The 25,414-nt window shown below is 43.6% G+C and overlaps 2 protein-coding genes across 5 annotated transcripts in view; one reads left to right on the plus strand and one right to left on the minus strand.

Moving 5' to 3' along the window:
• The window catches only part of HCFC2 (host cell factor C2), a 30,134-nt gene extending 18,185 nt beyond the window's left edge, over positions 1 to 11,949 (minus strand). Inside the window, exons 1-5 of one of the 2 annotated variants that reach the window (XM_075938739.1) lie at positions 11,742 to 11,949; positions 6,613 to 6,761; positions 6,001 to 6,161; positions 3,172 to 3,380; positions 2,511 to 2,595 (exon numbers count right to left, since the gene is read on the minus strand). In XM_075938739.1, coding sequence (XP_075794854.1) covers positions 2,511 to 2,595; positions 3,172 to 3,380; positions 6,001 to 6,161; positions 6,613 to 6,761; positions 11,742 to 11,910 — 773 coding nt within the window. In that variant the 5' untranslated portion in view covers positions 11,911 to 11,949. The remainder of the gene's footprint in view (positions 1 to 2,510; positions 2,596 to 3,171; positions 3,381 to 6,000; positions 6,162 to 6,612; positions 6,762 to 11,741) is intronic. The other variant, XM_075938736.1, reaches the window with a different exon arrangement.
• A 48-nt stretch (positions 11,950 to 11,997) lies between these two features.
• LOC102450931 (C-type lectin domain family 2 member D-like) lies at positions 11,998 to 24,482 on the plus strand. 3 transcript variants are annotated; one of them, XR_012906482.1, is made up of 6 exons: positions 11,998 to 12,378; positions 13,006 to 13,104; positions 19,093 to 19,250; positions 20,004 to 20,703; positions 22,748 to 22,851; positions 23,724 to 24,482. XR_012906482.1 is itself a non-coding variant. In XM_006138004.4 (5 exons), exons 1-5 carry the CDS (start codon positions 12,084 to 12,086, stop codon positions 23,839 to 23,841), a joined length of 774 nt encoding a protein of 257 aa, XP_006138066.1. In that variant the 5' UTR covers positions 12,003 to 12,083; the 3' UTR covers positions 23,842 to 24,482. The 3 variants fall into 3 exon arrangements, 1 of the variants encoding a protein (XP_006138066.1); XR_012906481.1 differs by having other exon boundaries at positions 20,004 to 22,851; XM_006138004.4 differs by lacking the exon at positions 20,004 to 20,703 and having other exon boundaries at positions 12,003 to 12,378.
• The last annotated feature ends 932 nt before the right edge of the window (positions 24,483 to 25,414 follow it).

Raw genomic sequence — 25,414 nt, forward strand, 5'->3', positions numbered from 1 at the left:
TCTATGGCAAAACACCTATTTACAGGATTTTAATGTGTCAACCACAGATTACAAGAGCTTGTTTGTGTCCCTCATCTCTTTCTAATTGGTGCCATCACAGGTCTACAGTAGTAAAAAGTGTGGAGCAAAATAACTATGAGAAATCTTCCGCATTGCAGGACATTTAAGAAATATGCCAGAGTGTGTTAATTTTGTATCTCAATAAAGGCATCTGAAACTGCTAGATATTTAGAAATTAAACATTTACACAGAATTTCTACAGCCCTTTCATGTATTGTTCACAACAGACCATTTTAAAAGACTGTCAGATATCAGAATTAGAAATGCTTTTAGGAAATACAATCTGGTAACATTTTTTAGGAATAATAAAAATCAAAAGTTGTAATCTTGTCTCAGAGGGCATTCTTCTTTTCTCCCCGCCTTATATATATATATATAACCTGTAAGATGATATAAATTGGAAGCAAGTATATTTACTTTGCCCTCAGGGGAATGTTTACTACTGGTTGAGAACCATTGCTCTAGATGACTCTTCTACCTGCTAGCATAACTCGGTCTGTCAGATAGCTTTAACAGTGTTCCCTCTAAGCCAGGGTTTCCCAAACTATGGGTTGGGACCCAAATATGGGTCACCATTACATTTCAAAAGGGTCACCAAGTGTCTCCCCAAGTGGCTCTGCTCCCCCGCCTTTCCCCATTTTTTAATTGCCTTGGGTCACCAAGTCTTCCTGAATTGTCAAAATGGGTCCCCATCTGGAAAAGGTTGGGAACCCCTGCTTAAGGTGTGCAGCAGCACAGCCTCACGGGTGATTTATCAGCCCCGCCCAGTCAGTCAGCTCTGGCTCAGAGCCATGAGCCTCTAACTGGGTGGACTGATTAATCACCTGTGAAGCTGTGTTGCTGTACAGCTTAGAGGGAACACTGCCTGAGATCTTCCAGGGTGTACAACAACCCGTCTAGATATTTGCCTAGTTTTACAACAGGCAACATAAAAAGCACTAGTGAAATCAGTACAAACTAAATTTTCATACAATGATTTGTATACACTGTAACTTAAGTACATTTATATTCCAATTGATTTATTTTATAATTTTATAGTAAAAATGACAATGTAAGCCATTTTCAGCAATAGCATGCGGTAACACTTTTGTATTTTTATGTCTGATTTTGCAAGCAAGTTTTTAAGTGAAGTGAGACTTGGGGTACCAAGACAAATCAGTCTTCTGAAAGGAGTACAGCAGCCTGAAAAAGTTGAAAACCACAGATCTAGAGAGTAAAAGAATGTAAAACAATTTTCCAGGTTTTAGTGTTATTTTGTATAGTTATACAAAGTGACCAGGGAAAGAATTAGATACATATGTGACTCAGTCTGATAACATGATTCAGCATACAGGTAATGATTAGGTATATTAACAAACCTTTATTTTTGTAAACATATAAACTGGCTCCCCGCAAGCACTGGATCCCATCTATCTCCCTGACCAGCGCAGGGGGGCAGGTGGCTCCGTGGGAGCCTTTCCTCTCCACCCACTCCCGCTGCTGGCTTAAAAGCTGGCTCCTGACTCCTTCTCCAGGGGGAGGCAGCAGGGGGAGGGGAAGTGCACGTAACTGTGTGGGTTAACCAATGCACCGAGGCTTACCAGATAACCATGTACATGAGTACACGTTAACATCCCTAGTAACGATCAAGCAAAATCTATTCAAGCTAAAAGTTATTTACTCTACTAAGTATGACTTTAAACCAGGAAGCCCAAGACCACAGGGTGCTCCAGCCCGGCAGGAGCAGCCCCATGCCTGCCGCCCAACACAGCAGGCCCTGCCTAGCAATGCACTATGAGGGTGCTAATACAGTGGGCTAGTTAACCAGTTAAACATATAGTTTAATCAGTTAACATTTTAACTAGGATTTTGCATCCCTAGTTTGAGGTAAAAATCTGTGATGTTAATACAGAAGACTATGTGCCTACTACCGAAAGAATTTTAAAACTACTTCCTACCAGGCAAAGGGAGCTGGGAAATAACCAACCCAGCAGCTTGTCTCCACTAGAATTAGAAGGATACTTTGGGCATATTTGGGCCATATATTCCGGATGCCAATATGCAGACTCCCACATGATGGAAGCCAACTGGAGTGAGGAAACAAGAGTGGCCAAAAGAAACCTTAAAGAACCTGTTAGCTGGGAGGCCACAAGAGTCAATCAACATCACAAGCAGATGGAAGCAGCTGCTAATAATGCAGAGGGATGGAAGAAACTAGTTTCTGCCCTGTGAGTCAGCATTGGCTTGAGAAAGATGCTAAAATTCACTAACTGCCTTAATTTACATGATGGCATATTGCTATCTCCATAGGTTCTACAAGGGCACAACAACATCCAGAAGAGCATTCCATAAAGCCAAAGTTGTTTATGTTGTACAGTGGCAGGTAAGGGTAATCCAATACAGAAACACTATATCATCATTCTCCTACTTGGTGTACCTTTCTATAGCTGAGCTTTTAACAACAGACATACTTGTTTCCTATTACATTGGCTGTATGGAGACTGCGAGGAAGTGGCACTGTCCCCTTAGTTTCTGCTCTGGACCACGTCATTGTTTCTATTAAAAAAAAAGTGCATTTCAGTAGAGTAAAAAATATATTCTGTATAGATATTGGTGTACATCACATCCTAGTTTCAGGAAATACTGTGCACGTACCTACTATTAATTAGATTTTAACAAAGTAAAAAGGTAGCCACTTTCAAGCTAATATCTATATTAAGATTTAAACAGTTTTTTAATAACTTCACATTATGTTAACGGTCTTTTCAGATTTTTATTACAGGTTAACAAATATTAACCTGTTTATCAATTTGACACTGGGATTATAATCCCCACTTCATTAAGGCTACTCAAGTTTTAATTATTTTTCTAAAAATATTTAAGGTATCCTAGTAAAACCAGTGATCTCTGGGTGCAAGCGACTGTTACCACATGTTAGTAGTAAAAATCTGTCTCAGAAATCTGACACATCTTGTCCTGCTGAATAAAATGGCATTAGGGCTACACACTGGCTCACACTAAGTCACTTGTTAACTGCAATTATATACCACACATCACTAATTATCAGAGGGTTTCACTTTTCCTCAATACCAGATAAGCAGTTAAGCCGATTTACACATTGATTAAACTCACCTATGTCAAGCTCCCAAAGGTCATTAAGTCTACAGCCACACATCCCTCCAAAAACATACATCTTTGGATTTCCTACATCTTTTCTGCAATACACAATGGCTGTGTGGGATTCTCGAGGAGAAGGCAAGATTCCTTTGGTCATTGGAATGCTCCAGCCTACGACTCCAGAACCATGTTGCAGCTCCAGTTCATAGAAATCATTTAAATATCTAGTGTAATATTGGGAAGATATTGAACAATGTAACTGAAGGATTATAAAAAGGGAACATAGGTGAACTTTAGACTGTCAGCACTATAAATTGTTTTTTCAAAAGGTTATTATAGCAAAGGGCTACAATAATTTTATTTTTACAGTACCCACCAAACATTGAACAGAAGGAGTTGTGCAAACAGAATAAAACCAAACTCCACTAAACAGCGTTCTTTTCAAACAAGCAAAAAGGAGGAGGTTTCAATTTACAAAAAGGAAAACTAAACACAGGGTCAGTATTCACTCTAAAAAGTAGGTTTTAAAAATACTGAGAGGATATTTAAATACAAAGGAGGGGCAAAATATGGGTAGATTTCAGGCACAACCTGTACACTGAAGAAAGTCTGTTTTCACCAACCAAACTCTACCAACTTTGACTTACGGTGTCCACAGAAGACATATTCAAAAGTGACACTAAGATTTTTAGCATGATTCACTACATCTGAACAAGGGTACTTCTACACTGCAACGCTATTTCGGGATACTGGAGTATCCCAGAATAGCTATTCCATGACTTCACAGCAAGCCCGTTATTTCGGGTTCATTATTCCGATGTCCCTGTAAACCTCATTCTATGAGGAGCAAGGGATGTTTCGGAATAGTGCTTTATGATGAATTAAGCTATTTTGAAATAGCGTCAAAATAAGATACACAATTTGCATAGCTCAAATTGCGTATCTTCTTTTGAGTTACGGTGCAGTGTAGACACACCCCAAATGTCCACAGCAACTGAAGAGCAAATTGTTAAGCTAAATGATACTCTATGATATGGTACATCAGCAGAATATGAGCAGAATACCTTTGGGTTGGTCATTGAGAGGGAATTCACCATTTCTTGTTGAATCAATGGAAATCCACTTATTGCAAGTTACTTTGAGAACTGTCTGAATTCTGATACTTGTTTCAGCCAAATCTTGTTTAATAAAGGGAAGAAGAGAATTCTGGAATTTCATTGCAGCTAGACAACTGAAAGTAGTCTTAACTGCAGATCTCTATGGGGGAAAGTATTTTCAATTTTGATGTCCTATTTGTGTCGATTTAATAATTAACTGTTTTTGAAGAGTTTGTATACGCAGCACATTCCACGATTCTCTGCAACATTCTAGTGAACAAAATCTTCCAACCCAAATCCACTGAAGAAGGACGACTCATGGGAACATCAGTTAAAGTGCATGCCAAAGCACTATATAAAGAAATCTCAGGGTATGTCTACATTGTAATAAAACACCTGTGGCTGACCCATATCAGCAGACTCATGAATCTCAGCCTAAGGGGTTGTTTAACTGCAGTGGAGACATTCAGACTTAGGCTGAAGCCCAGCCTCCGGAACCCTCCCTCCCTGCAGGGTGACAAAGCCCAAGTTCCACTCCAAGCCCACAATTAAACAGCCTTAGTCTGGGCCCCAGACTGTTGATGTGGTCTAGCTGCAAATGTTTAATTGCAGTGTAGATATACTCAATAAAGGTCATCTCATGTTCTCTCTAATAAGAGACTGAAGGAAAGAGATTTCTCTTCTGAAATTTAGTAACTAATCCTAGAGTTCAGCAAAAGGCAGTATATTTGGCTTCCACTGCAAATATGTCAGAGCTTCTAGCCAGTTCTTGCAACAAAAGTAATGTGAAGATTATAGCAAAGTCCCTTTAGCATACACAAGCTAACTACAGTAAAACTCCAATTGTCCGGCATCCAGTGGTCCGGCACTCCTGATAGTCCGGCACCAACTGGAACCCAGAAGTGCTTCAACTAGCCGGACAATTGGAGGTCCTGTGAGCCCCACGCGTGCTCATGGGCCAGGAAAGGGAAGGGGAGGAGAAGGGGATTATACCCGTGACAGGTCTGCTGGACTGCACTGCGTCTGGCTGGAGGGCGGAGAACAGCACAGCGAGGCGTGAACCCTCCCCCGTTTTGCAGGGAGGCGGGGGAAGCCCCGCGCAGCCGCCTGCTACAGGCCAGCTGGGGTTGCAAGCAGCAGCGGTGGATTTGGGGAAGGGGCGGGTCAGAGGAGCTAGGATGCTGCCGGGTTGGTCCCGCAGCGCCGCCCCTAACCTGAGCCTGAAACTGACAAGCGGCGGACTTAGGGAAGCGGCTGAGCAGAGCAGCTGGGGTGCTGCCGGGTTGGTCCCGCAGCGCCGCTCAGGTGAGGGGCGGCGCTGCGGGACCAACCCGGCAGCACCCCAGCTGCCCCGCCGCTTACCCAAATCTGCCACTTGCAGCCCCAGCTGGACTGTCGCCAGCGGCTGCGCGGAGCTTCCCCCACCACCCTGCAAAACAGGGGAGGGTTCACTCCTCGCCGCGCCGTTCCCCGCCGACCCCCTTCTCCCCCACTGGTTGCAGTGCGGGTCCTGGCAGACCCGTCACAGCCCCTTCGCTGAAGTACCTCCTGATACTCCGGCACTCCCTGGGTCCCAAAGGTGCCGGATTATCGGAAGTCTACTGTAAAATGTATTTCTAGTAACTCCATCACTGTATCATCTGGGACATGAAAAGATTTTCTTCTTCATTTAACCATTTCAAAGTTTTTGATTTGTGTTTTGTTACATTTATTATTTAGATATTTTGATCAAACCCAGTCAGCATACCTGGGAATGTTATTGTTTGAATCTTCACTTTCATTTGCCAAGCCACCAAACAAATAACACTTGTTACCATATAAAGAAAAGCTGTGACCAAGTCTAGGACAAGGTGGCAAACCAATAGGAGGAGCCTGAGGTTTTACTTTTTTCCACAGCCATCGACTTGCCTTAAAGGGAGAGAAAAAAAGACATCTTCAAGAAATCAAATCTACTTATATACTATCAATAAATATAATTTGAAAGTCAAGATAATACCATCATTGGCTATTCTTTGCATATTTTCTGCATAATCTTTAACTATTAATTTATTGACTATTTCCTGGTATCCTCCTAATGCAAACAGGAATAAAGTTAAACAACAATTGATAATAAATTGATAAAGTCAAATATAATGAGATTAAATGATTTCATTTGTATGACCTGTTTTCAAGATTTAGTTATATTTTCTCCTCAACAGAACAACACACAGTGCTCATCCAGGCCAGCTTTCTAAGAGCCCTAGCCAGTCAGATAATTTCTAATTTAATGTATTATTTCACTTAAATAGAAGCAGAATCTTTTATCAAAATGGATAAATGCAACAATCTTTAAAACTGAAAGGTCCTCATTGTGTCTTACCTGTAATTCATATAAATCATTACTGTATCTTCCATATTCAACCATTCCTCCAAACACTAGAATTCTGGTGCCGTCACAGACAAATCCATGGGCTGCACAGCCTGGAGGAATATCTCCTCTAACAGCAGGAAGAAACCACTGATTTGTAGCTATATTATAAAAAATATATATATATTTAACACCCACAGAAATAATTGATGTTCGTTTAACAACTTCACCATCAATAGAGGGACACACAAGAGACAATTTTCTTCTTTATTAATTCTAGGTGGCTCTCAATGGGAACAGTTAACAGTAATAAAGGGGTTATAAAATAAAAAGGGAGTCAACTGATAGAAACACCACATTAATCACTGCTTTGTGAAACAGATGTTACTCAACAAACTCTGGCAAGTCAACTGTAAAACTATAATTAGTTAAGCCATAAAAGAATCTGCACAGCAAGTAGAAGAAGAGACAAAAACTAATAGTAAAAAATGTTAAGCACATCAGAAGCAGAAAGTCTGCCAATCAGAGGGCCACTTAATGATCAAAGTGCTAAAGAAGCAATGAAGGAAAACAAGATCACCGCAGAGAAGTTAATTCTGTGCATCAGTCTTCAGGGTAGAGAATGTGAGGGAGATTCCCACACCCGAGTCATTCTTTTCAGCTGACAAATCTGCAGAACTGTCCCAAGTTGAGGAGGTTTTGGAACAATTTGATAAATTAAACAGTAAAGTCACCAGGACCAAATGGAACTCACATTTCTGATGGAACTCAAATTGCAAAACTACTAAGCATGTAACCTATCAGTTCAATCAGACTCTGTACTAGATAACTGGAGGATATCTAATGTAACACGACTTTTAAAAAAAAAAAAAAGGCTCTAGAGTTCATCCTGGCAATTACAGGCCAATAAACCTACATTCTATATCAGGCAAACTGGTTGAAACCATAGCAAAGAACAAAATTAAATCAGATACACAAATGACCACAATGTGGGGAGGAATAGTCAACATCACTTTCATAAAGGGAAATTGCATCTCACCAATCTATTAGAATTCTGCAAAACCAATGATGAGTCCTGTGGCACCTTAAAGGCTAAACAGATTTATTTGGGCTACGGATGTTAAATTGTGTTTAATCATCTAATCAAATAGTCGATGGACTCACCCCATTGCAGCTCTGCCTTTTAAATGTATTAAGAGCTGCCAGGAGGAGGCACAGCCAGGGGAACCCAGTGTGAGCTGGGAATCAGCTGTCCCAAATCATGATGGGTACCTCCCGCTGCACCTCTCCTTCTGAAATGTATTAAGAACCCGGCGGTTCAAAAGCAGAGGCACAGCCAGGGAGAACCCAGCACGAGTTGGGAATCAGCTGTCCCAGCTCATGCCTGGTTCCCCCGGCTGCACTTGGCAGTTCTTAATACATTTAAAAAGCAGAGGCACAGCTGGGGGACCTGGTGCGAGCTGAGACAGCCATTTCCTAGCTCGCACTGGGTCCCCCTAGCTGCACCTCTGCCTCCACTGCCCTACGCAGAGATGGTGCTGGGAGTAACTGGCTTTTAAGACAACTCCCCCCAGCACCTGCTCCTGCTTCCCCCCCCCTTTCTGCCTCTCTCAGGAACGGGAAGGGAAGGCAAGGGAAGGGGAGTGACTAGTCAAGTTAGTAATTGACTACCCAATAAGCATATGCAGAGGCAGCAGCGCATGGGAGTGGGGGGAAACAGGCACCTCTGCGACATCCAGTGCTTGTGGGAAACCAGCTCCCACCCTTCTTGCTGCCTCTGTATCACAGGAAGCAAGGGGGGAGAGGGGAGAAGAATGCATGTAATCAATAGATTAACTGATAAACCTAGGCATATCTGTTAATCATGTAGTTACATTAACATCCCTAATTTCTAGATCACACTCTCTATGCCTATGCTGACACTAGAGACCCTTTTGAAAAATTTTCCATTATTGTTAACACCAGTTCAGATTAATTGAATTTAGCAACATTCAGAGCTTTAATGCAGAGTTGCCATTTCTAACACTGGTTTCAGCATTATGTCATCTAACGCTGGTATGACCAAGTCTAACTGGATTGCTGCAGAGATTGAACTAACATGAACAGCTGCAGGGAATAACGGTAGTGAAGACATGGCCCAAGTAACCTGTCTAAGTCTCAAGCTAATCGGACTCACTGACTTCCATATTGACTCTTTGCAAAGAAAAGGACAACTTTCTACTGTCACAATGAAATAAAGGTCAAAGGCACATACCCTTTAATTACAAAACTATTTTAAAGAAACACTGTCAATTTGAAATCTAGTCAGTGTTAAAAAGTTTCAGTGCTACATTTACCCCTGCCAGTAATATATGTGTATTTGTATTTTCTTCTTGTAAATATTTTTCTCGTTTTTTTGCTGTCAGATTCTCCCCCTCCCCACATACACACACTCACAATAGGGGAAACTAAGAAACTAATTTTACAAGAAATACTGTAAATACTCAGAGTAAAATGTAAATAAATTCCCAAATCTCTTGCGTTATTTATAGTATAGTAGATTAGGACATTCTTAAAAGTAGGGGTTTTTTTTTTAGCTGATTTCATTGAGGGCAGTCCCTACCAGGGCTAGTGCCCTACTCAGCCCAACACCGGCACCCCACCCTGCAGAGGGATGCCAACTTTCCTGGACCAGATGCCATTTGCTGTGATAGCATCCAGTCTAAGAGAGTTGACAACTCTGGAGCATGGCAGGGCAGAAGGTGCACCTGCAGCCTCAGGACAGGAGGCATGGGTGGCAGGAGAGTAGGTCAGAGCAGAGGACAGCAGCGTAGCAGGCTGGAGAGAAGCAGCACTTTGAAGGGGAAATTCTCGCTTCTCTCCTGTGGCCAGCTATACAGGCTCCCTCTGTTCCTCTAGAGTCCTCAACCTGCACTTGCTTAGCAAACAGGGGCTGGGAGGCCACCAGAACCGGTACTAAGCCAATAGGAAGAGGGAGAGCAGCTGGGGGATAGGATCTCTGCAGCTGCTTAACATCCTATCCCTATGCATACATAAGAGAGAGTACTACTAAATTTGGAGTACCACACAGCTGCATATGCCTAAGGATGGCTCTGATTGCTTCTGTTTAAGGCTGTGTCTAAACTACATCCCTTTATCGAAAAAGGGATGTAGATTAGGCACATCGATATTGCAAATGAAGCCGGGATTTAAATATCCTCATTTTTTGAGGAGTACAGGATCTTTTGAAATGGGGCATTTCTGTCAAAAATGCCCTGTCTAAACTGCTGAGATTTTTTTTCAAAAAAGCCCAGTTTAAAAAAAAAAAAAGTGGCAGCTGCCATTATGCAAATTAAGCATGGGATATTTAAATCCCGGCTTCATTTGCAATATCGACGTGCCTCATCTACATCCCTTCATCGAAAAAGGGATGTAGTTTAGACACAGCCTTTGTGAAGTTGCATCTGCAAACTGGTATGCCAAAATTCTGCTTGGAAGAAAATCTAACATTTCTCTTGTGAATGAGTTATCTTCAAAATCTTTTCACAGTCTGAGACTTCAATTAAATGCAGTCACAAAAATTAAATAACCATTTCTTTGCTATTTGAGTATATTTCTAGAATACTTGTATCTGGAGAGGTAAAATGATGGTATACCTCTCATTTTCTCAACATGTATGTCCATTTAATCCTTATCTCAAACACCAGAAGTAAAAACTGATTAGTACAGAACAGCCTACCTATTCCCCAATTTATGTTTTGCATTAAAATTCTACGACACTTTCCCGGTCGATGCGATCCTATGCAATAAGTATTTCAGCATCTCATCTCTCACGAATAAAATTAATCTTCAGGATTTGCTGCTTGGAAACACTCCCTGCCACCTATGCAGGCACATTCAATTTTCTAAACCAGATCTATTTCTTCTTCACATTCAATGCCTTGAGCTCCACCAAAAGGAAGAATTGAGATTTGGAAAATGAGGGAAGCAGCAGCATATATTGATCTTCAGTTGCTCAACTGACCCTTCTCAGTCAATTCCATCCAATCCTCCCCTGGCTAAGGAGGAGGCTATGACAGTTTCACAAGTAAGATGAGTGACAGGGGCTGGAAGAAATGGGCACTTTATAAAAACGATTTGAAAAATTCCCCTTTTCCTTTGGAAGGGGGAGTAAATCCAGCCTCGACACCCAGATGCTGGCACCACCCCAGCAGGGCCCAAGCTCAGGGAAGAGGTTTCTCTCGGCAGCCTGCAGCACAGACAACAGCAGCTGACGCTATAAGTGAGTTATAAGATCAAGAACACATATTCCTGCGCATCCAGAAATATAATCTATGCTATCATGTGCCGAAAGTGTCCGTCTGCTATGTACATTGGACAAACATCTCAGACACTTCGCCAAAGGATTAATGCCCACAAAACAGATATCAGACAAGATCACAAAGAGAAAACAGTTTCTTGCCATTTTAACCAGAAAGGACACTCTCTCAATGACTTAACCACCTGCATTCTGCTACAAAGACCTTTTACATCTGCACTTGAAAGGGAATCCTCTGAACTGTCATTCATGTTAAAATTCAACACTTTCCAAAAAGGACTCAACAAACACTTGAACTATCTCACCCATTACCAAGATAGTTTCCCCAATTATCACCTCTAATACCATTAACTCACAAACATCCCACTCTCCCTACCTCTAATATCATCAATTCACAGACACCTACCTTCCTTCCTCCCCCCCCCCCCCGCATCCCCCTCCTGTTCTGAAATGTGATTTGTCCTTTTCATATGTGTTTTTTTTTTTAAATGTATCCTTTGGTATATATGGTTGTGACTATTTTCTTCCACTATTTGATCTGAGGAAGTGGGTCTGGCCCACGGAAGCTCATCATCTAATAAACCATCTTGTTAGTCTTTAAAGTGCTACATTGTCCTGCATTTTGCTGACGCTACAGACACGCAGGGCTGGGAGAGTTACAACCCCACAGGCATCAGAGGCGCGGCGACAGAAAACGTCCCTCCCGACCCCTCAGCCCCAGCCTCCCCCGGCCCACAGGCGCAGCCCCACAGGCACCCGCCCCGACGCCTCCCTGAGCGCTCCCCTCGGTCGCCGCGCGCCCAGCCCGGCTCCGCGCCCGCCCGCAGCGGGCCGCGCCCCGTACCCGTGTTGTAGACGTGCAGCTCGTCCGCGATGCCCTCGTTGCCGCCCCCGAAGATGATCAGCAGCTCGCGGATGGCCACTGCGCGGTGCCCGTGGCGCGAGCGGGGCACCGGCCCGGTGGAGGAAGGGACCCGCCTCCAGCTCAGGCCAGCGGCGGCGGCGGCCGCCATCTTGCCGCCACTCCCACAATGCACCGCGCCGGGGGCAGGGCAGAACTAAGCTAGGCTTGCACGCGCCGCGACGTCAAGGCCGCTTTACCCGACGGTGACGTCAGACGTTACGCCAGGGGAGCGCGCGACATTTGAATCCTACTGGAATTTCGTTTCGCCTCTGCGTGGCCGGGATGGAGTCTCCGGGGATGGAGCTACGGACGCCCTTGTCAAGGCAGAAGGGCCCGGTAGAGCAGGGCCCGGACTCCGGCTATGGCACCGACCGAGCAGAGGCCTCCTCGTCCCCGCAGCCGTGCGAGGACTCGCAGGAGATCGACGCGGAAGTGGTGAGACAGCTCGAGCCCGAGTTCTCTTGCTGCAGCAGCCCGGCCTCGGAAGCCGCCGTCCCGCAGAGCGAGGAGAGGCCGGCGGAGGGGCCGAGCCCCGCGGGAGATTCGGGTCCGCCAAGGAAGGACACGTGCAGCTGTGGTAGGCGAGAGAAGGGAGCCGCTCTGGGGGAGGAGGGCACTTTTGCCCCCATCCTGGGGGTGGGTGTCCCGCTCCCGTGGGGAGGGCGTGGGAAATGGGACCAGGTCCCCCTTGAGGACCAGCACAGGTTAAGTGGCTGGGAGTTGAATACCTGCTTCTAGGAACAGCTGCTCCTTTAAATGTCTGCGGCCTGGTCTTCTTCACTGGAGGTGTAGGTCGAAATTAGCTGCGTAAGGTTGGTTTTCTAAACCATGTGTCCACGCTGCCAAGCCTGTTCCCTCATCTTTAAGGGAAGCCCATGTCGGGACTCCTGCTTTTCATGAGGAGTAATACAAATTTTGACCTTGCATGATTGAATGTACAGCAGTGCAAACCCAGTGTTGAGAGAGTCAATGTTCTTGGTCCCCAGGAGGCATCTCTCAGTGCCCTGCTGTGACCATTCTGGTCAGACCTTGCACCTCTACTACTCTCCAGGTGAACTGGAAAAGCCCTGGGAAAATTTGAATTTCATTTTTCAGGTGACCAGCATTGTGAGCACACCTCAGAGAAGGCAGCTCATGTGGCCATGTGTTCAAATTCCATGAGCTCCAGTGTAGTTAGTCTGAGAGCTAATTTTTCTTGTTTCAGGTCTGAACTCCAAGGTCAAGGTCTGGCATGGTTTAATATATATGCTGCTGTTGGTTCTTGTGGCTGTTGGTAGTATCATGGCAATGGTGCTTTTGAAAGGTAAGGACTTTAGAATAAGGGGAGAACATCTCCTTGGATGATTCCATCGTTGACTTGTTTCTCGGATTGTGATTGTAAAATTAATACTACTGCCCAAATACGCAAAAAGCGTTTTGCATCCCTGGCCAAAAGTCCTCAGGTACTTGCATAATGCTTCAAAGTTATCAGATATATGTTCAGATTTTAAATGGACATCTCATGTTAAGGATCAGTTTTTCTCAAGCTTCCTAACGTTATGCTGCTTTCACTCCTTACTCAATTCACTAAAACATGGTGATTTTTAAGACAGTTAAATCTTCACTGTAGCAGCTCCCTATTGATGTATGTATTGTGCTCATTCTCAAGAGTTCAAATTTGGCAATTTTTTTGTCTACTCCTTTGTAAACCGTGGCAGAATTCAAATGGGTTTCAATTCATGATCTAAAATACTTAAAACATTCTAGTTCCATTTGAATTAATTTTTCTGAAATTCACCTCATTAGTTTAATTTGGATTCAGTTGTCTTGTCCCCTCAAACTATTATAGCATTTTATGTGCAGCTAACCAGAAAGGATTCAAAACTAGAATGTTATAAGGGGTGGTAATTGGTATACGATACTGCATTGTTTCCCAAGTTTATTTGGCCACGGAACCCTTTTAAATTTGAAAGACTTTTTTGGAACTCCTAATAACAGTCTTGTATATGGAGCTGAAAAAGTAGTCCACAAATAAGTAAGGATAATAATAAACAAATGCTAAACAAGGTCATGAAATCAATACAAATGAAAATTGTTTTCAATAAAATTCATAAATGCTTTAATATTAATTATTATTTTTAAAATAAAATGTTATTGTAATGAAATTTTCTTGCAGAACCCTTATTTTCACTTTGGAACACCATTTGGGAAACACTGCAATACTGAAACCAATCAAGTACAGTCTCAGCCTTAGAAAACCATGTGCTATGCATGTTAGGGTAGTGCCCATTATTAGCAAATGCAGAAGTGGTACAATAAAGATGTGAAAAGATTAAAAATATAAAGTAGGGGGATAAAACAGAAATGTATAAATCAGTCAAAAGTGGTAAGTAGACATAACATTATTTTAGCCATTCAGTAGCTTTGAGTCAGCAGAATGAAGTCCTGACAGACCAGCAGAAGATGAACAGCCATTCACTAGGTATATGGTGTCTCCAGGTGCACCTCATCTGCACAGAGGGCTGTTCCTGCACACCATCCCTCATCTGAACTGATTGAACTTGCTCCAGAGATAAAATGGCAGCTCTCAACCAGGAAGTCTCTGATCTGGATGAGTGACATAGAAGGGATTTTTTTACAAAGGGAGCAACTTGTTCCCATCCTGTTCACCACAGAATGATAGTACAGTAAACTTCAGATAATCCAGCACCTTTAGGACCCAGGGGGTGCCGGACTATCGGATATGCCAGATTATCGGAAGGGGGAGGGGGCTATGAATGGTCTGGCGTGGGGTGGGGTGGAGGGAATGGGGGGGCAGCGCTGCGGGACCAACACTGCAGCACCCCAGCTGCTCTGCCCCAGGCATCCCCAAGACAGCTGCTGCTGAAACTGACCAGCAGCTGACTTGGGGAAGCCTGGGACAGAGAAGCTCCAATTGTCCAGCTGCCTGGAGCACTTCCGGGTTCCAGGTGGTGCTGGACCACTGGATGCCAAACGACTGGAGTTTTACTGTATCTGATGTGGAAATGGTTGATTAGGCAGTACTGATTGATCTGCTGATGGTAAGATCTGGTGAAGTGCTTCGCATATATCCTTGAAAAGTGATTATGGGTGTGAAACAGATACTATGCTGCAGTGTGATGCCTGACTTAGGTGACTTATTTGAAAGGTCTGACAGCCACCCTTTGTTGATTTGACTTATAACCCTTATTCTCATTGTGTGATTCAATCGCACATCAGCTACCATTAACTCTTGTACTCCATCTCAATAAGAAGGGCAAGAATCCAGGGAAGAGCATAGGGCTGGGCCCACCAAAGGGTTGCTCTAGCCGCCTGCCTGTAGGAGGTGTGGTGCTATTCCAGCCCCCACTGGTTAACCATTAACATCTCTAACCGGTATATTCTATATGTGTCTGTCTCACACCTTGACGCTTTGAAAAGGCTGCTCCTGTGCAGCCATCTATATGCTATCTGGAGGAGAGTGGCGCACTCCAACTGGAAAGCGTTGGTTCATCATCCTGTGGAAACTTAACATGGAAATGTTTGCAGCCACCACCATGGGTCTCTTATTGTGGACTAAGGATATGTCTACACTACAGCACTAATTCGAACTAAGCTAATTCGAATTAGCGCAGCTAGACTTAAAAACTAGTTCGAATTAGCGTTTTGCTAATTCAAACTAGCATGTCCACACTGAGTGGACCCTGAACCAGGGTTAAGGATGGCCAGAAGCAGTGCCGGCAGGGCATCAGAATAGGACTTAGAGCATGGAGCTGCTGCCTCAGGCTAGCTGAGGGCTGTGCTTAACGGGTCCTGACCCCCACCCCGGACAGACAGTTCTCAGGGGTTCCCCGCTTGCAAAGCAGTTCTGGCTTGGAGTGCCCTGAGTGCCCACACTCGGCACATCACAGCACTCGGCCATCAGCCTGGCTGCACTTGCCGCAGGCTGCCATCCGGGGTGGGCGGTCAATCGGGGGGCTGCAGGAGAGCTTCCACCCCAAGGAGCCCGCAGAGCCACCCCAGTCCTCCCCATCGGGGGCTCGGACCCCATTCCTCCCTCACCTCCTTCCACTTGCCCCTCCCTAGCCCCCCTTCCTGATGTACAAAATAAAGGACAAGTGTGTTCAAAAATAGAAACTCTCTATTGAACAGAACTTGGGGAGACTGGGAAAAGGAGGTGGGAGATCGGAAGAGAGAGGGTGGGAGAGGGGAGGGCAACTAAAATGATCAGGGGTTTGGAACAGGTCCCATATGAAGAGAGGCTAAAGAGACTGGGACTTTTCATCTTAGAAAAGAGGAGACTGAGGGGGGATATGATAGAGGTCTATAAAAGCATGAGTGGTGTGGAGAGGGTGCATAAAGAAAAGTTCTTCATTAGTTCCCATAATGGAAGGACTAGAGGACACCAAAGGAAAGGAATGGGTAGCAGGCTTCAAACTAATAACAGAAAGTTCTTCACAAACCAAAGAGTCAACCTGTGGAACTCCTTGCTGCAGGAGGCTGTGAAGGCTAGAACTAGAACAGAGTTTAAAGAGAAGTTAGATAAATTCATGGAGTTTGGGAGAAATGGTGTCCCTGGCCTCTGTTTGTGGAAGGCTGGAGATGGATGGCACGAGACAAATGGCTTGGTCATTGTTTCGGTCCATCCCCTCTAGGGTCCCTAGTGTTGGCCACTGTCGGCAACTGGCTACTGGGCCAGATGGACCTTTGGTCTGACTCAGTACAGCCATTCTAAGCTCAGGGTCGGGGGTCTCACTGGACCACCCTGATTTTCATGCAAACCTGCTCCTGGGTGGTCAAGCTGGCAGCTATCCTGCCCTAGACGGTCACTTTCCTGTGCCTAGTGCGGAGGTCGTGGATGAGGTCCACGATGTCTGCACTAGACCAGGTGGGCGCCCGCCTCTTGCGGACCCGGGCAGGCTCCCGGAAGCCGCCAGCATGGTCCTGGGAAGAGGCGGAGGGCTGGGTGACAGCGGGTGGCTGGCTCGAGCTGTGCCAGGTGCAGGGTCTGCTGGCTGGGTGCTGGCAGGCTTGCACCTGGCACGGGCACTGTAGCCAGTCCGTGCCCCTTTAAGGGATCCGGGGCCGGGAGGGGGGCAGAAGAGTTTCCCTGGTGGTGTCCAGAGTGGCCACCAGGGAAAGCTGGGAAGGGCTAGCCTCCCACTAGTTTGAATTAAGTGGCTACACAGCCCTTAATTCAAACTAGTTAATTCGAACAAAGCATTAGTCCTCATGGAATGAGGTTTACCTAGTTCGGATTAAGCGCACCGCTAGTTCGAATTAAGTTCGAACTAGCGGTTTGCATGTCTAGAGCCTATCAAAGTTAATTCGAACTAACGTCTGTTAGTTCGAATTAACTTTGTAGTGTAGACACCCTACGAGAGTAAACGTGTTTAATCCTTGATGGCTCACCTGAATGCTAGTTTGATACTTTAGTAGCAAGACATTCCCTAGGAAATAGTCCATCCTCTGACTGCACTATTTCAACCAAACTTCATAATCATCTTTGCTGTGTACATACAGTATTAAAATGTTTTTCACCAAACACCTCCCTATCCCCATTTAGATTAATTTTTATGTGGAAATTGGATTATCTTAACATCATTTCACTTAAAGTAGCATTTTTCAAGAACATAATGAGATTTGTTCTGCTTTGTTTTTTAAATTAAAATTTCAGATCTTACTTTCTTGGGAAAAACACTAAGAATAAGAACTCTCTATATAAGACGCATTACCAGAGGAATAACACAAAAAACAGAAAAATATATTTTTTCTAATGTCATAACAAAACCAAAGACAATGTCTCCACCCTTTTCTTTGCATGTCACTTTTAAACACTTTTTCTTCCTGTCTTTCTTTTCTTCTTCTCCCCAAGCTTCCTCTTCTACTGCAAATGTTTGGAAGAAAACCAAAAGCTGCTTTGCTTCTTCTGTTTGTGAGGAGACACCTCAAGAGTTGGCTGCAGCTCCAGGTTTCCAAATGCTGCACTTTGTTCTTTCTGCATTCTGTGTGTGTAGCACAAAGGGGATGACTAACACTTCAACTGCCTGCAGACAGCATCACTGCTACTAACTTCAAAGGAGAGGAACACTATGCCACTGACTTATTGTCTTCTGGCCTTAGAGAAAATGACTTGCCCTTCTGTCTAAATTTCCCTATCTACAAAATGGAGATAATATTTGCCCGCCTATTTACATCCGTGAGAATTAATTAAATCTGTACGGTTCTTTGAACCTATAAAGCACTATTTAAAAATATGCAAAGTATTCTGAAAAATCAGGCACTCTTCTTCTGGAATAAGAACAGTCACCCACAGAGCTAATCAGTAATAATTATGTAGAATAACTCCCAATGAAGACAAACTCTTATTTGGAATTTTGAATATATCACACACTAATGGTTAACTCCTATAGAGGGAGTTCTGAACTTCTCCCACCAGTGAAATTTTGCTGTCACTGTAAGTAGTATGTGGCAACTGTTTAACACACAGCAACATTGCAGGAAGTAGTCTTATCTTTGTTGGGTTTTCATTAGGGATGTAAGCAAGTCGTTGAGTGTCTGATAAGCAAAAGTTTATCAGATAGTCTACACACTAGTCGACTATTCGCTCTTCCTTCCCGGCCCTCCCCACTACCTCTATCAGAAAGGCAGCAAATGGGGGAGGAGGGAACAGTGCTGAGGGGAGCCGGCTTAAAAGCCGGTTCCCTCCAGTTCTGTGGGAGGGGCAAGGGCCCTGGGGCTCCTGTACATTTCAAAGTGGAAGCACCACACAGAGCCCAGGCTCAGCGGGGGATGCCACTGGCCCTGGGTTCCACACAGCATTTCAATCTTTGAAGTGCACAAGAGCCCCTGCTGGGGCTCTTGTACATTTCAAAGGCAGAACGCTGCGTAGCACTTCCACCGTTGAAATGTAGTAACGGTCAGGTGGGATCTTGCTATGTTTCGAAGTGGAAGTGCTCTTATCGACTATTTGAATAGTCGATGGAAATGCCATTGACTATTTGATTAGTTGATTAATTTTAACATCCCTAGTTTTCATAGCATACCTTATCACTGAAATAGCAGAGCCCTCTGTAATGAACATTATGTCCTTTTGAAATTGCAAGACAAAGGTAGGTTGTTTGTACTCTACAGATATTTCAGTTTATTATATCTTGGACAATGGGTGCTCAACTGGAACTTCAGAAATATTCAGATTGAGATTTAGTGATGGTCAGGTTTTCTACTAGATCTCAATGGCTTGTAATATGATGGCTAAGGAGAAATAACAAATCTTAGAATGTGACAGTGCTGTTTCCCTTATGTCTTCCAGGAACTCCTTCAGTGGTCTGGCAGTGTGCAGAAGATTGGATAGGTTTTAATGGTAAATGTTATTATTTTTCCACTAACACAATGAGCTGGAAGGCTAGTAAAGAGTACTGCATCTCACATGGCTCAACACTTCCTGTGATAAAAGAGGAACAACAACTGGTGAGAACATCAAACTATTTTACCTGTTTTAACAAGTCCCATTACTGATTTTTTTTGATACCTAATGATCCTCCTGAAAGGTAGAAAAGGAGTGAAGATAAACAGAATGTTCAATCTTCAAGTCTGTTCTGGAGGTTTCCTCTATTCTCTTGATTATTTACACAGCAATATAAATGTCTACAAGGGAGTTATAAACAAGACAATGTCGCACCCAAAGTCTAATGGTAAAATATTACATTGTCATTCTCTATGTGATCATCCTCTAGAAAAAGAATGGTAGGGAATGTTCCAGAAAGTCAAAAGAGAACATTAGTGTGGTGGTAGGTGAGAGAGAGGATTAATAGGCAATTGGAATGTATCCTGTATCTTACATCTCCTTGCAAAATAAAGGAACAAAATATTCAGAGGAGAAAATATGCTAAGCATCTGAGGTCCGAGTCTCCCTCTTTAGTAGTGATTCTCAAACTTTTTTGCCTGTGAAAAAGTATCTAGCTCAATGCAAAAATACCTGGCTCAATGTAAACCTTTCCATGGACCAACAGTTGCTAATAGAAACTCACCATTAGTTACTTAATTACCCACCAAGCCTTTTTGCTAGTGCTGCAGCAAAGGAGAATGTTTTAAATTAAATCATTAAACAGATTAAGCATTTTAACTTTCTCATGTTAGTTTATTAAACTTCACTTTAAATAAAGTAAAATACTAATTAATAGCCAAGAAAAAAGATTTCGATGTTTTTTTTGTTTATGGCAGATGTGGGGAGCCTTTTTTGGGTCGGGGCCACTGACCCACAGAAAAAGCAGTTGGGGACTGCACAAGAGAGAAGAAAACAACTCCTCCAAAAACCTCCAACCCTCACTGATGTGGCTTTCAACTGACACACCTCACTGGTTCTGTTACAGCAACTGAAGGAGTCAGGTTAAAACTGAAACAGTTACAGGTTTATTAAAGAAGCTTATAAATCATATGGTTACAGTGGCTATTGCTCTATTTCTTAACTGCTAGCAAATATAGATCTTAAAAAAATGGTTACAAAAAGATAAAGATAGAAAATAGAAATAATGGTACCAAGTGACAGCTTAATCTTTAAAGAGCTCTAAGTCTATGTGTACACTTAAGACAAAGGACCACATCCAGGGACAATTTTTACCCCCTTCTGTGCCTCTCGACTCCAGCAGGTCAAGCAAGGGCCGGTCCATCAATTCCTAGGAAAGACGAATACGAGGTGGGCGTCCCCGTGGAACCTCGGGAGGTCAAACACCTAACCCAACCAGCAGATAGACAGTAGATTGACACTCAGAGTAAATGTGCTGCTGGACCCATCTTTATACCCATAGGGGCCCGTATCCTCTATCTTATCTAAGATGCCAAATTGTGTTGGTTCGTTTCGTGGTGCCAGTTCTTACAAGCAAGTTTCAACTTAATTTACACTTGCAAGAGAGAGAACTAAATTGTGAGTACGAGACATTTTTTTACTGGGCGAGAGATTCCTCCCCCCGCGGACGGCTGTGTGTTCGTATCAATATGGGTTTTAGTCAAGGGCGCTCCTCAGCAGCCTCTTGGTCAGCAATTGGCATATCTCTGTTTACAGCCATTCATGGTCACAGCAGCCTGCATATCCAGGCAATCAAAAATGGATGTTACAGGGGGGTTCCTGTTTGGCTACACTGCCCCAGCTTGCAAAAGCCTGGCTGCCCCGCCCCCTACTGTCATTGGCTGGGTACACCTGGGAGCCAGTGACAGTGCCCCCAAAAGAGCAAGAAGAGGGTGACAGTCCCAGCCATGGCTCACTGGTTCCAGTGTTGTTCCAGCTGCCTCTATCCCAATGTGGGAGGAGGAAGGGGGCTGAGCTCAAGCTGTGGACCACCTGAGAGGCAGCCACAGACCACTTGCGATCCACGGACTGCACTTTGAGAGCCACTGCTCTACAGAATATTAATGATTCTAGTTGAAATCAATTACTTGCATCTTACGGGACAATTGAAGCTCAGAGTGGAGTCCTTGGTAATGGGATGAAATTTTTTTAAAAAGTGGAAACTGAATATTTAGGTATCGGGTATAATAGGATATGTAGAGTCCTGTGCAGATACAAAATTTGTATCGGCATTTGCATCTATATCAACAAAAATGAACCACAGATATCTTCATTTGAGGATAGCTGCAGATTTGCAGGGCTCTAAGGATATGGAGTAGTTTTCCCAAAGGGAAGTAATTGCAGCACCATTGCTTGGGAGCCTTGAAACTAGATTTTTACAAAACTCTAGAAAATGAACTATAGGAGATAGTCCTTCTCTAATCCTTTGGAGATCGAGTAAATGAACTAATAGTGCTTTTGGGATCAGTCAACCAAGAAACTGCATTATTTAAAGAGTGAGAGCCTGCTGAAAAACTTTTCAAATAATTCTTACATGTAAAAGCCCTCTAGCTGCCTCTCTCCCGTTCATGGGCAATAAAAAGACAATCCAAGCTTATAGTGCAGACCAGAGAAAAGTATGGGCATTGGTATGCAAATTTTGGAATAATAGCCGTTGAATAAGGTAAGAGGAATTTGTGAAGATTTGCAGGAAAGTACGGTAGCCAGGGAGCTGGGGCTTTGAGGACTTTTGGAATAAACTGGTGACCGTGTAGAAACAATCTTATTGGCCTCTGCTATTCTTGGAAATGACAGGTCTTTTTGTGAATTATTGTCCAAGTTTTTCCCTTCAAAATATATATGTTTTTTAAATTCCAATTGTGAAGACAATGGCAGTCTTCAAACTGCACTTATCAATAGTTGAGCTTTTCAGTATTTTACAGGGCTTGTATGTCAGAATACAAGGAAGCAAATGGATTCCAAAAGAAATCTTATTGGACATAAGATTACAAACAGGAAGAAGTTAATCCTCTGAATTTTTTTAAATAAGTAGTCTACTTCATTGGAAATACCACTTCCTCAAGTCACAATGCCAACAGTCAATATTCATAAACCTTGACTACTATTTTTGAGGGATTGTCATTCCCCCCAGAGATACTTAACAATGAGTGGAGAGGGGGAGGGGGAATGTTTCATATTAATAGTGGCTTCTTGAATGAATAATTAGCACACAGTGGCTTTTTGTGATCTTAGTTGACTTCCAGCTCCCAGCCCCTGAAACCCCGGTAAGAGTGGTAAGTTTATTCGCTGTGCAGAGACTTTAGCTGCTATTTGTTGAATCCTGCTTTGCACATTTTTTTGTCAGCTGCCAGGAATCTACTTTTCTTAAACATTTTAACATATTATGGCCTGGGGAAACTTTTCACAAGAGAGTGATTATTTTGGTGGTAATGGGCAAGGGTTTGTTTGTTAGTTAGTTAGTTAGTTAGTTAGTTAGTTAGTTAGTTAGTTAGTTAGTTAGTTAGTTAGTTAGTTAGTTAGTTAACCAGTGGAAGTTTCTGTTGTTCTCCCGTGTAGAGCAAATTGCATGAGAGGGAAAGTTCAGTTTAGCATGGACCTATATTTTCTGCTATTCTCATTACAGGAGAATATCAAGCGCTTGAGAGAGACCTATTACTATTGGATTGGGTTACAAAAAGAAGCAGAAATATGGCAGTGGGTCGACGGATCTCTGTTTAATAATAAGGTGTAAGTTTTTTTTATCTGTGACTAGAAACTTGGGGAAGGGGATTGGGTTACAAAAAGAAGCAGAAATAAGGCAGTGGGTCGACGGATCTCTGTTTAATAATAAGGTGTACGTTTTTTTCATCTGTGACTAGAAACTTGGGGAAGGGTATTGGCAACTGGCATATGTCTGATTGAAAGCAAAAAGAAAATGAGTTGCTGTCAAAGCAGAGTTAAGAAACTGTATGTGATTCTTTTTAATTCTTCAAGACATTTAACTTCTGCAAAAAATATAGGTTGATTGCTTGTAGGGACGTAAAATCTTGCTTAAAATGTTAACCAGTTATACAATATGGTTAACTAGCCTGCTCCAGCCATGCAGGGCCTGCTGCACTGTGCCGTGGGTAGGGAGCTGCTCTGGCCCAGCTGGGCTAGGGCAGCCCCATAATGCATCATGGTAGGCCCAGATGGGCTGGAGCAGCCCCCTGCCCACAGCATGCCATAGGCGGGAGGTTGCTTGTGGTGTGGTGGGCTCGGACGGGCCAACAGCTGTTGTGGCCAGGCTAGACTACCCCTGCAGCAGCCCAGCTTAGAGCAACACCACACCCACAGCACAGTGGTCCCAGCCCAGCTGGGACAGCCATGGACGAAGTGCTGCGCCTGTCTGCCATGGGGCCAGTTAACTGGTTACCCTGGTAAGCATGCCTTGGCAAGGCAATGCTTACTTGGTAACTGGCTAACTGATTACCCCTTTACATTCCTAGTTTGCTGATATGCTACTAAAGACAGGAGCAAAATCTGGAGTTGCAGAAATTATTGGTGATGCTGTCTTTTCACAAACATTTATCTTCAGAGTGGAATTAATTCATTCTCACTAATTGTTTTCTTCTCCTTAGCATCCCATTGGAAAACGAAGATCCAGACCTGAACTGTGCATTCCTAAACGATGACAAACTTATTACTATAGATTGCACATCTTCAAGACACTGGATCTGTGTCAAAGAGTTCAGCTGAGCCAAAGTCAAGATTTGAATTCTCTGTCATGGAGTCAACAAATATTCATAACTTGAAGATGTTTTGGACAAAATACCTCAAGTAACCTATCAATCTCAGTATCACAGTCTGCTGGAGCTGTATAATTTATTTTGGTGTATGTATCATTCTTGTATGTAAAGAGATATGGAGTGTGGAATGGTTCATGGCTTTAAATGTGAAAATGAAAGTCATCAGGGGTGTTTCCCTTAATGTCTGGGTGATTACCTGTAAACAGCCTCTTTTGTCCTTTAAATCTTAGCAGCCGTTGATCTTAGTGTAGTCACATGTCTTCCTAATTGGTAGGGCCTGACCAGGAATTCCAGCCTATCAGGAAAGCTATTTAGGATTCAAAGTTTTCAGGCTCTTGGTTTGTGGCTGGCATGACACTCCCAAGAGAATTAAACCAAAGTCCCCCAGGGGCTAAAAGATCTTCCCTGGCTTGGAGGTTTAGCTGAAATAACAATTTTAGGGTAAATCTACAGTAAGCTTTAATCGGTTAGAACTAGCTCTGCATCTTCTGTTTATTTTAAATTTGTAATTTACTTTGCTCTGCCTGTTTTTGCTTGCAACTACTTAAATCCTAGTGTTTGCCTAACATTCAATGAAGGTGCTGACAGCTCTGTGTGGATTCTTGTGTTAGTTCCCTTTGATCCTTATCTGCTTCCTTTCCAATCTTCAGGTGCTTATAGGCACCAGCTCTGCCTACTTGTTTTTCCCTTTGATATTTTCATTCCCTCTGCTCCTTGTTTCCTGCCCCCTTCTCTCTTTCCTTTCTTTTTCTCCCCCTCTCTCTCTCCCCCCCCCCCCCCACCATACCCCCTTTTCCTTCTCCCCTATTTATTTTGGGTATTCACATCCTAAACTCATAACTCCGGTCATCTGAAGAAGTGCACTGTGCGCATGAAAGATCATGATACCATCTACATGTTTTGTTAGTCTATAAAATGGTGCCAGAGCTTTTGTTGTTGTTTTTTTAAGTTTATTAATTACTTTTATTTACTATCAAGGGATCTTCTGTGACTACAGCCTGTCACATCTCTCTACTACTTCTAGTTCCCTGGACCACTTCCCCTATGACTCTTTACACCCTCCTGGCCCTTGAAGCAAAGCCAGCAGCCTGGCAGGTATTAGACTAGAGCCCCTCTCTAGCCCCCCAGAGCCTGCTCTGCACTGCTATCCTGAGATACTTCTCTAGGAACTGGTCCTGCCTTTTCTTTGGTAAGGGCTTAACTAACTCCCTCCTGTGGCGGGTTGCCATCATACCCATGACTACTGCAAGGGTGTGTCTGCAAATCCTGGGGCATATGGCCACTTGCACATATGTTGTCCTTATGGCCAGACTCAGGATGAGGGCCCTTCAGCTGTGGCTAGCATTGGTGTATGCATCAGCCAAGTACTCCCTTGAAAGGGTGGTAAGTCACCTCATGTTTTGAGGGCCCTATAATGATTGGCAAAGACAGAACGTGTCATGTCAGACATTCCATACCATTCTCAACCCCACTCAAGGGAGCTAGTGACCAATTGCACCGTGGCACCTCACATGCATGGCTTG

This window comes from Pelodiscus sinensis, chromosome 1, assembly GCF_049634645.1.
Source record: "Pelodiscus sinensis isolate JC-2024 chromosome 1, ASM4963464v1, whole genome shotgun sequence".
Classification (NCBI taxonomy): domain Eukaryota; kingdom Metazoa; phylum Chordata; order Testudines; family Trionychidae; genus Pelodiscus; species Pelodiscus sinensis.